The sequence below is a fragment of the Mauremys reevesii genome, linkage group 3 (genome assembly GCF_016161935.1).
Source record: "Mauremys reevesii isolate NIE-2019 linkage group 3, ASM1616193v1, whole genome shotgun sequence".
NCBI lineage: Eukaryota > Metazoa > Chordata > Testudines > Geoemydidae > Mauremys > Mauremys reevesii.
Window position 1 is genome coordinate 167848203 of NC_052625.1, and position 12004 is coordinate 167860206.

A 12004-nucleotide genomic window follows, 5' to 3' on the forward strand; every position below is an offset into this window, starting at 1 on the left:
ATATTTTAAAAAGGCCCTTTAAGAAATTTAGCAGCTGGTCTCATGCCTTTTTTTTTTTTTTTTGGTTCCTCTTGATCTTAGTAATGAAATAATGTAGAGTCTTCAAATTTACCATATAGGTAAAACTCACTGAAATACTGTACAATAGCTGTTTTAAATATTTTTGTTAGGATTAATATTCATTTTTCTTCATGGTAAGGTTTCCTTTAGTGACAACATGAAGGTGGAGTGGGGGAGGGAATCAAATAAGTCTTCAAAATTCAGTTTAATCTAAATAGGAACGACAAACACTAAAAACCATGATCATATGGTTATTAAACGGTGTTATTCTAAGGAAGAGTTAAGGCTATTTGGGTACTCTGACTCTGCATCTCTGTACCTTAACATGTTTTTTTTTTATTTAAGTTTAACCTTTTTACTTTAATAACTGAGGGCTAGATTCTGATTCAGAGTATAAGCCTGTGTAAGGGAGAAAGAGGAGGTAAGACTCTCCCTGCCCCTTCAAAGGCTACCTGGGCCTCCGATCCAGGTATGTATGAATGGGTTCTTGGCTTCTTCTCACTGGCCATAGTAGATGAGCCTGGGTGTGAGCGTGTGGTGAGACAGAGAGGTATAGTGATTTGCTGCTGCAGTAGGCCAGCAGTACATTTGTAAACTTGAAATTGGAAATAGTAGAAAATGGAGTAACTAACTGTGGCTCATAGATATCTCTGAGTCATGACACCTCCTGGGAAGGCTACTAGTGTGGCAGTTGACACACCTTGCTCTGCCAAAATCAAAATCTAGCCCTCAACCTTGATTACTTTTACTGTTTTAAAATTATTTTTTGCCATCCCATATGTTTTTAGTATGAGGTTCCAGTGGAAATTGGTGGCCCAGGAGTACTCACTGTTATTTCATGAGACCTAGTTTGATACCTAGGTCCACTGTCTTGCTTTTGGAACTGATAATTCTGGCGGATCTGCTGAAGAAACAGTAATGATAAAACAAAGTCCATGAATGTGAGTGCCGCATAGAGGTCTAACTCATATTCATCAGCAGAAAGGATAATTTAAGTAGAATTATTTTATTACAAACAAGCCATAACTATGGTGGCACAAATGGTGCTTCTATCATTTATTTTTCCTGTATATATTTTTGTATATTGTCTTAATTTATAAATGGCACTTTCTGTTGCATATAATTATGTATTAATTATAAGATTATTTCTACAAAAATCAAATGAAAATAGTATGTTAAAGAGAATGGTCTCTGAAGTACTACACTTGTTAGACTAGGTTATAATTTCCAGCTAACCAACACACCACTAGACTCCCAAATAAATAGTAACTTCAAACAGACACTTGTTTATATAGTAATGGTGGTGAGCTAGCAAGCAAAAAATAGCATTTATGTAGAAATGAACATTTATACCACTTCCTCCAATACCTGATTTTTTGTACTTAAATTTTCAAAATGCGCTGATATTATAAATCAGTTTTATAGTTTGTTGAGCTCAATTATTTGTTAGAAATAATGTATCTCAGACATATTTAAAAATAAATGATGTAGAAGAGGTAAGTTCTGGTATCCCACCAATTTAAAAATAAAAAATGCAGGGGGTGGGGGAAATCTGATATCTACGGCTGCAGACAAGCTTTTAACTAACTAATATATAATTACTGCTGTGTTTGTCCACGTAGTCACTGTGATGCCTTTACCCAACTACTTATTCTTAAAGGGTTTTAAGGTACTTTACATAATACTTGAGTGCAACAAGTATTATGTAAAGTTAAATTCCATATTATAAATGCCTGTGTGTGTGTGTGTGTAGTAATTTATTTATTTCTCAGGTGATGACGGGCATTTTGTGTAACAGCATCTTTTTCTGTTCATGCAGCTGTTCCACGCACCAGTGATACACAATGCAGCTCTATTCCAGAACCCAGATATGGCAGAAGAATTGGGTCTGAATTTTCAGCAGGCTCTGTTGTTCGATTTGAATGTAGCCCTGGTTATCTGCTGCAAGGCTCAAAAGCTATTCGATGTCAGTCTGTGCCTAATGCTTTAGCTCAGTGGAATGACACTGTACCAAGCTGTATAGGTAAGCAATTACATTTTGGTAATCTGTTGAGGGACACAAATCTCCAAATCAGAATTTAAGAAATGTTTCAGAAAATAGTGTTTAACACATATATTCACTCTCCATTGATTAATACTGGTCATGTTCAATTTAAAAGGGCAATTTTTCATCTCAAACATAATTGAGTACCAGCTGGTTGGTAGGCAGTTATAGTGTTTCATATAATAACCTATTAGATTAACAAGCAGGAGGCATGTTTTCCTGAATATTTATTATCTGTGTGGCTACCTCTAAACTTGGAAGCATTGGATACAACTTCATTTTCTGAAAATCTCTATAATCCCAATTTATTATACCATTTTTGTGGTACCCTTTTAGCAGATGTTTCTTGATATATAGCTCTCTCTCTCTCTCTCTCTCTCTCTCTCTCTCACTTTAGGAGTACCATGTACAGTGAATAACAATATTGTTAGTTGTAGTTAATTTGCTTCATTTTGCAGAAGAACCTCTAGTGGAATAATGTTATCACTTTGAATTTATTTATACATTTAATAGGTGCTTGTCGTTTGTGCATAAATTTCATTGGTATCGACTGGAGTTATGTGTCTCTATGGAGAGTAGAATAAACCACCAAATATTTAAATTATAATTATCTTTAATGGTCTAAGCTGAGCTGATTTCACAGACCCATTATTCTATGTAGTCTTTTCTTGAAATCTGAGGAAATGCTGGGCTATCGATAAATATATTAAAGTATTACACTGTGATTTACCAGGTAAAAGGCAAACATTGGAAATTCTTTACACTTAAGCATCCTGATTACACTTTATTTAACTGAAAACTGCATTCCAAAGTGCAAACTAAAACTTAAAATCTATGTATTTGTAATAAAAAGAGAGTTATAATCATTATATCAATTTGTACATTTTATGTTACATTTCTGTCCAGTTAAATGTTTTTGGCTTTGACGTAATCTGTGAAAATATTGTTTTTCAGTACCATGCAATGGGAATTTCACTGAACGGAGGGGCACTATCTTGTCACCTGGTTATCCAGAACCCTATGGTAACAGCTTGAATTGTGTGTGGAAAATCATAGTGACTGAGGGATCAGGTATTCAGGCAAGTCCATATTCTGCCAAACATGGAATACTAAATACCCTCCCCAATCCCCTCCTCTCAAAGCCAAATCAGGAAAGAGTAATCAGGGCTTTTTGTTTTCCCCCTTATTTTTTTTTTTGTAACCAATGGATAGTTTCTAATCTCATTTTTCTTTTTCTTTTTTTTTTTGCTCACTCTGTTGTGCAGAAAAAATGGATTTAACCTCAGTAGACACTAGCGGCTTTCTTTTTTAACTGAGTAGAATAGCAAAGATAGGTCCCAATCCTGCAATCTGATCCTGCTTCCATTTACAGCTCCATTGATGTCAATGGAGCACTGCACAGAAGCAGAGGTCTACACTAGATGGTCTGATTGCAGGACTGGGGCCATAGTGGGAGCATGATTTTCTATTTTCTTGCACCTTGTGTACTCCTTTATATCTGTGCAATGTGTGTGCAAAATTTTTTAGTCCACATGGTGATGTTTTGCACTAATTTTGCACAAGTGTAGATGACTATACAAAAGAAAAGAAAGTGGAGTATAAGAATCAATATCTTTTAGTTTTGTTTTTATTTACATTTTTTCCAGGGCTTTTTTTTTGTTTGTTTCACTTTGCTTGTGTCTGGTTTTGGTTTTTTTATGTTTATTTATTTGTTTATTTATTCATTTATTTTAGAGCATTCATTTAAATATAATTATTTGGGTTGAAAAACAAATACTTAATGGCATTGTTTTACAGATCCAGGTCATAAGTTTTGCCACAGAACATAACTGGGACTCCCTTGAAATCTATGACGGTGGAGATATGACAGCACCGCGACTGGGGAGCTTTTCAGGTAAGCATATGGTCTGGCTAAATGCAACCTTTTTATGGTGACCAGAACATATATGTGAAAAGCTTCCATGTTTTCTTTAAACTACTTTCCAGTCTCAGGTGAGAAATTTGAAATGGTATAATTTTGTCAATGTACTTACAGCTAGGGAGATTTTCAAAGTGTCTAACTACCATTTGTGCCTTTGAAAATCTTCCCCATCTTTGCCAACTCCCAATATAGATATGTTGCCCTGATGTTAAGTGGGCTTCCACTGCTGATACAGGTTGCTTTGGAAATGCAAGCTTAAACTCTCCCTTTTTAGACTCACCCTTTTAGGGAGGAGACAAAGTCATTCAGTATTCATGTAAACTCACTAGACCTTTAGAGAACAGAAAAAAAAACTGGTAAACTGGAAATGTTACAAACCATGTCATTTGTTGTTTCATAAGCATATTAGACATCTCTGGCATTACTCCTCTTTCATAAAGTAGTGTTTTTTATTGAAGGAGTGTGTTGTAGTACCACCAACATGAGCAAACACCTTACATAGGATGGACTGATTAATTATATCCTGGACATGTCGATTCTGCAGCAAGATTAATCTCTGTTGTGGGGCATAGCTATAGTACTCCAGGGCATGCTGGAGATTTTGTGGTAGCTTCATATATGTTTTAAAATTAAGGTTTAGATTGTGTTAAATAAGGAAAATGAATAATACAATTAATTCAGTAGTATCCCCTATATTATATTTAATTTGATGTTAATACAAAGTATTTGATGCTGCCTCGATTGTTCAATTTTCATTTCACTGCAAAATATTATACTGAAAGCTCTTAACTATATTGTAAAAGTCAGAAAGAGAGCTCGTGATTTTAGCAGCTAAGTAGAAACAATTGAGGCCTTTGAAATTTACAGGGTTTGGGAAGTAGTTTGGGACTGTGGGGTAAGCACAGCTATAGGGAAAGTTTTCACTGAACCTACCTTTGTGTGGGCAGGAGCAAAAGCCCTTACAAAGGACTGTTGACCCTGAAGAAGATGGCTGGGATATAAGGGTTTTGTGGGGAGGGATAGCTCAGTGGTTTGAGCATTGGCCTGCTAAGCCCAGGGTTGTGATTTCAATCCTTGATGGGGCCATTTAGGGATAAAGAACAAAAAATCTGTTGGATAATTTAATTGGGGATTGGTCCTGTTGTGAGCAGGGGGGTGGATCTCCTGAGTTCTCTTCCAACCCTGATGTTCAATGATAACATATTCATTTGTGTTAATCATCCAGACTGTGGGGAAAGAGTGTAATTCCAGTGCACCAGCTGTGGTGATTATTTGATAATGGAAGAGTAAGGAAACTGAGTTAAGGTTAGGGTTGAATGCTGGCTTATGGGAGACCCTGCTATTGTGTTGTTTTAGTTAGTCACTTTTCAGAGTTGAAATGTATTTCAAATGTTTATTATTATTAATATTTGGAAAGGCTATTTTGGGTAGCTCTTTAGAGCTTTTAACACTGTAATTGTTATATTTTCTCTTATTTTCTCAAACCTCCAGACAGCCTGAAATAATGACTCAGAGGACTGTACTCCTTCATCCCTAAATAACCTCATTGGAGGGTTAAGTTGAAACTCTAATGATGATATGTTGCATAGAGAAAGTGAAGAGAAGGAAACACAAGGAAAAGGAATAGAGAGTGACAGAGAAAGGAGGATGGGGAAGGAAGAGAAATAAAGGGCATAAATGCAGTGGTCCTGAAGGAGCGCATATTGTCCTTCAAAGTGATAGTGAATGTGACCATAGGGTATTGACCAAATAATGATGATAAAAAGCTAAACATTTAGTTACTCTTTCAAAGCTGTTTTCTACTTTGATCTATGTGCAAATTTCCCATTGACATCAATGGAAGATTTGCTAAGTACTGAGGACTGTATTAACTTTTAAGTTTATACCCAGGCCACTAGACCATAATCAAAACTGAAAATTGTCCCTCTCCAAAAAAAATTAGCTTGACATACCCGGGCTACTTCTACTTGAATAATACTCTTTTCAGTTTAGGATATTCAAAAATATCTCATGTGTCCTAGGTAAATCATCAAGGGAAATCTGGATGAAAAAGTGGGTTCCTCAGTATTCTACTGTGAATCACCTAAAAGAAGACAAAAGAAAATTAACTTTGTTCATATTGCAGCAGGATATTATTTCTATGGTTGAATGTAAAACCTGTGGCAATGTCTGGAGTCTTGATTGTAGCTGAAACTCCTGTTTGGATTACTCTAAATTAATAATTGATACATTGCTAGAAGGAATTTGTTACTGATCCAAAATGATGCATTTTTAGAAAACGTATTACACATTGTGTGAATTGTTGTTTTCAATTATGATATTACCAATTATGGTATTAGGTTGGTGGTAATGCCTTGAATTTGGTACCATGGTTTTTGGAATTTAGATCTGGAGTTTCAGTTTAACTTCTGTAGACACATATTAATGTTTAATAATATTCCTTCTCAAGAGAAAGTAGTTTATCCTTCTCACTTGACAACTGCCTTTGCAATTTCCCACTTGTAAGACAATATGCACCAATTCTAAAACTTGAACCACTTAGTGAAACAGTGTTACCATATACACGCAGGTGCCTCCTTATGAGTCAGATTGTTTGGAGCTGAGGTTATAAAAGAGACAAATGGCTTCAATCAATCTCAGTTCATCCTAACCAGAGCTAGCAAATGGTACAATATAAATACCTGTGATGAGATTAAAAGATAGACAATTTTGTCCCACTGTAATTATCTGATGCAGAGAAGTTATTAGTTCTCTAGGCCAGCTGATGGAAATACAAACAAAGGTAGCTAGAAAGTCTGACTGAAAACCGGGTATTTTTAAGGGCATCCTATGATTAACAGGATGAATTTGCTAGGGTAGTATGGACGGCAGTGACTCTGTGCCATCATGCCTGACTGAAATCTTTTAATCTCACTGTCATACCACAGTTGTAGTCAAGGCCTTCCTTTGAAGCTTCTGATCTGTTCAGTGCTAAAACAGATCCATATCTTGAAAAGCTCAGAAACTACAACAGCCAGATCTTTGGTAGTATCAGAGTCTGATGGATAGAAGAATATCTGTACCTTCAGGTTTTGGAGGCACTTGTCAGGGATTTTTGGAACCTACTATTAATTCAATAGTCCCAGTCTCCTCTTCTTCCTTTTTATCATCATCAGTAGCAGTATATGCAGAGGAAGCAATACTTTCAGGATACTTTCAAATCTATTTCTTCTGATACTATTTTTTTTAGCTAAACACTACATTTGATGTCACAAGTCTTATTTGAGTCACATCAATAGACCACTGTCCTTTCAGTTTACCCTTTGAGAGCAATCTTATGTATTTCCTTTCAGCATGTGAGGGAATTATTTTGGATTGTTGGATGCATTTGACACAATTGCCCAGAAGGGGATAGATACAAATAGCTAGATATGTCAGGACGTTATCTTGCTTGAACCCATCATCGGTTCAATCTAATGGCTCTTCATCTGACAGGGAACAGAAGCAACAAAAGACAGACTCCTTGACATTTCTCATAGTCAACAACACAAGTGGTTCCTCAAGGCCTCATTCCTATATTATCTGTAGGTGGAATGAGTCTAGGCTAAATCTCTTTGCCTCTGAGTAAAGCAGCAACTTTCTCTGATTCTGCTCCCTTGTTAGACAGGAGGACCCAGCACCACTGACAATCTCTTTGATCATGAATTGAAATCAAGAGTTTCTCTATGCATTGTCTCTAAGTCTATTGCAACAGAAGGTTATCTGAGAACTCTGACAAGGCTTCACCCAAGATGCTGTTGATTGCCCCGGCTTGTGTTCAGTTGTTCATAGGTCTCTATATGTCCTGCCTCCCAGTCTACATGGATCACTTTCATCAGGTTTGAGGTGAGATTCTCCAATCCATTATGAAGCATCTCAGGCTGAGTGCCTGGCTTTTGTCTTTCTGGGAGGAATAGACTGAGAGTTTAAAATATCGAACTGGAATGCAGGACATCTTTAACCAATAAAATCGACTCAGTGAATTGGAAAAGATTTTCTAGCTGGACAGCTAAATAGAGAGTAGGCCTGATATGGTTTTCTATTCCTTTCATCTTGGACTATCTATTATGTCTGGAAGTCAAAACTGTCTAGAGCCATCAGGGTCCACTTGTCATCTCAGCTTTCTCTCCTCTGATGCATGGATTAGAAGTTTTTGCTTAACCTAGAGTAACGAGTTTCCTTGGTCTGGGGATGTTGCTTTAGAGGAGGATGACAGTAGCAAGGTAACAAAACTGTAAGAAGTTTTGTGAACATACATCTTCCAGTTGGTATTGCTACGGTCTTCTATGAGGGAGAAAATGGAGACTTTCATTAAGATGTTGCCAAAAGAGACCTGCTGCTGTCATTACTAGTCTGTATGCAGGGGTCCCCATGTGGGAGGGGAAGAGCCGACCATAAGGATCCCTGTAACAGTTCTCCAATGTGAGTTGGGGAAGAAAGAAAGAGAGAACAGTTGAGCCTACTCACCTCCCTGCTTCCAGTGAGTGCTGGCAGTTGATGCCCTGGTGGGGAAACTAGTTCTTTTGAAACCTAAATTCTCAGGTTATACTACCCTGAGGCATTTAGGAGAATTGAGAAACCACATATTGTGTTTGTAGTTAATATTAATTGAGTTTTAGTACTCTTTTGGCTCACTTCTCACATAGAGGTGAAACTGGCACTCTATTATCTTTAAAAAAAATCAGCAAAATACACTATCTATTTTGAGAATTTAGCAGCAGGCTTTATCATATGCAAACATATAGATAATTCAGAACTTAATTTTGTGGATGAAAGAAGCTCTTCAATTAATGTAAGAAGAAGGAGAATTTCTTTGTTTTAATTAGAAGTGTTTTCAGATTACTTGATTGTTACATCATTATAACTGGAAATGGAACTTGTTAAACCACAGTTGTTTTTTACAAGTGATTGGCTCGCAACCTTTTAAATGTTTGCTGTTTTAATATAGAGATGAAATGCAAGCAAACAAAATAGACCGTCAGCTGGAAAGTTCAGAAAAAAAGGAAATTTTGAGATTAGACAAAGCAGACGTTTTGTAAAACAGGCAATGACTTTTGCCAGTTTAACAAATGTCGTTAGTTCAGACAAATATTTCTGTTTGTGTGTGTGTGTTTGATAGTATTACATTATTTGTTTATAGATTAATCAAGTCTACTGAAATGGAATGGTCTCAAGCAAAGTGTAAAAATACTCTACTCTTGAATGGAAAATCATGCTCTCTGATTGGAGGGAGTTTGATTGCTTAATGACTACAGCTGGACAATAATATTCTTTGATTATATTATTCAGTGAATATTGCTGTTTTTAATGAATTTTATTATTGTTATTACTATTATTATTATTTATTTGCAATATTTAACTAACTCAGTGGTTGACTAAATTAGCTGAATAAATTATTTAACCATTTTTTTCTGATACCCAGTAGCTTGAATTGTGAGGGGCTACATCACACTACTACACCAAATATGCACAACTAATATTATTGAGAAAGGGTAGTTTGGTAAAGGGTGTATGTAGAAGGGCCAATGTACCTAATGGACAGAGTGGAATTATGTGTACTAAACAGCCCTTGTTCAGATTGTATGCTTTACACACACTTGTGTAGCAAGCAGTGCAGAGCTGTTCCACATCAGGAGATCAATGGAAGAGCTGTGTCTAAGAGGCACAATCTAGCATTTAGTTTGATTCCTGGGAATTTGATTTGCATGTTTCCAATTTTACTTGTAATTTTCTATTTTCTTAATACCTGAAGAATTGTTTTGCTTTTCACACTGAAGGGTTTTGTTGGAATAAAACAAGCTGGCAAATCTGCATTGAATAAGAGCAGCGCTATGGCAATATTGTAAACTAATCTGTAGCCTCTGTTTTCTAATACTTTTTTCAGTCCTCTCCATGTCAGACAGTGTTCATAGTGGGGCCTTCCCTGTCTCCATAGCAACTGGGGGCCAGAGGCGGCTCCAGGCCCCAGCACGCCAAGCGCGTGCTTGGGGCAGCATGCCACGGGGGGCGCTCTGCCGGTCGCCGGGAGGGTGGCAGGTGGCTCTCGTGGAACCTCCCACAGGCGTGCCGCGGAGCCGCGGGACCGGTGACCGGCAGAGCGCCCCCCGCAGCGTGCCGCCGTGCTTGGGGCAGTGAAATGGCTAGAGCTGCCCCTGCTGGGGGCAGACCTTTGCCCTGTGCCTGGGCTTTGGACTGCTCCTTAGGATTCAGAAGGATTCTCCAGAATTCTCTGCCCCCAAGAAGCATGTGTGGCAGACTCCAGCTTTCTCTTTGTAGCAGAGGTCTCACAGTATTTGTAAAATATTTTTAATGAAGTGTCTCTCTGTTTCTTCTTTGGCTTTACTTCTCAAAATTGCTAAACTCCACTTTATGAGAAGGGTTGGGAGGACAGATCCTCGCCTTCCCTCCCCTCTGAGAAATAGCAGAGACCTCAGGAACCCAGGTCCCAGCAAGCATGTGGGTGAAGTCCATGCTGAGCAGACTGTAGAGAAGTTAGATCCCAGCTGGCATGTAGGCAAGGTCCATGCTGAGGCAGATGAGCAGGCCACATGGAGCTTCCTTCACTGAGACAAGCCACAAGCAGAGGCATGGGACTGGAAGTAAGATTTGTTAAAGCTTCTCCCCTAGACATAGGTCTCTATTCACACAGCTTACAGGGCAAGCAGGAAAAAAAGCTTCCAGAATGTTGAGGGAAGGCAAGATCCCCCATCCCCATAGCAACACAGAGGAAGAAATTCCTGCTCCCAGCCAGCACGTAGGCAACGTCCATGCTGAGATGATTGAGAAGGCTACAAAACATCATCCCTTCCCATAAACTGTTTTTATCTGGAAGGCCTCACATGCTATGAAAGATGCAGTCTCCTGCAATCTCTCTAATATCAATGAACCATTTGTCTCCAGTTGTTCTACCTCACTCTTTATTCTGCATGTTTGGTCTCCACTCAGCCTGGACACACCAGAGGCAGATTTTCTATCCTGGGAGGTGGACCTACTACTTCTCCCCATCCAGGCTCCAGGGATCCCCCATTGAAAGTTATGAAGTGGGTTCTTTTTTTCCTTAGGGAGAATTGCAGGATACATGCCTACAGACTGTCCTTTCAGTTTCCCTAGATATGTGCTATCCCCTTCACACAGCTCTGCTCCGTTCTCGTAGGGGTATGCCATATGGACGGACAGGTGGCGAAAGTACTGCTCACAACCAGCTGTTAAAGAAGCAGAACAAAATCTTAAAATCTTTCATGAAGGGGTCTCCTAGATCCACTAAAAAGAAGGAGAAATCTCTCAAGCTGGGACTTTGAGGAAAATCCCTTAGACTCTCAACTAATCTTGCCAGAATTAAGAACAAATGGGGATCTTACTTCACAGGTAGGGCTAGGGAAATAAACTGTTTTCCCTTCCTGGAAAAATCTTCAAGATTTTTTTTTTAAATAAAAAAAACCCCATCCTGAATTGGAACAAAAAGTGGAAATCTTGAAAAATTTCATGACTGAAAATAATTTTTTAAAAAAAGGTTAGGTCAATTGAACTGTTTTGTTTTAGATTTTGACCATTTTAAAATTATTTATTTTTATTCTAATTATCACAATTCTTGAACCAGAAGATCAGAATGTTTAGTTTAAAATATGTAGGGACACATGGGGGAGGGAGGTGCATCAGTGAAGCAAAAAAAAAAAAAAGCTGGAGTGCCGTCGCCGAAGCAAAATATCAGGACAAATGGCGTCCCGACCATACATCGGTCGGGACATGGGACAAACAACTAAATATCGGGACAGTCCCGATTTTATCCGGATGTCTAGTCACCCGAAGTGCATCTTGACAATTTAATTACTTTAAAAAAAGATTTGTTAAAACTGACTCATTCTCATGAAGTTTCATTTTTGACAAATTAGCATTTTTCAATTAAAAAAACGTTGTCAAAAAATTCCCAACCAGCTCTATTTACAGCTGTTTGTGAAAATAAA

General features: G+C 37.9%; 1 protein-coding gene across 16 annotated transcripts in view; it reads left to right on the top strand.

Annotated features, from left to right (window-relative positions):
* CSMD1 (CUB and Sushi multiple domains 1) overlaps nucleotides 1–12004 on the top strand; it is a 1616238-nt gene that overhangs the window by 1321581 nt on the left and 282653 nt on the right. For all 16 annotated transcript variants that reach the window (XR_005595828.1, XM_039529053.1, XM_039529047.1 and 13 more), the window contains 3 exons: nucleotides 1880–2083; nucleotides 3059–3183; nucleotides 3902–3998. Coding sequence is in view for 15 of the 16 variants with exons in the window: in XM_039529053.1 (XP_039384987.1) it covers nucleotides 1880–2083; nucleotides 3059–3183; nucleotides 3902–3998 (426 nt within the window). In the remaining variant the exon portion in view is untranslated. The remainder of the gene's footprint in view (nucleotides 1–1879; nucleotides 2084–3058; nucleotides 3184–3901; nucleotides 3999–12004) is intronic.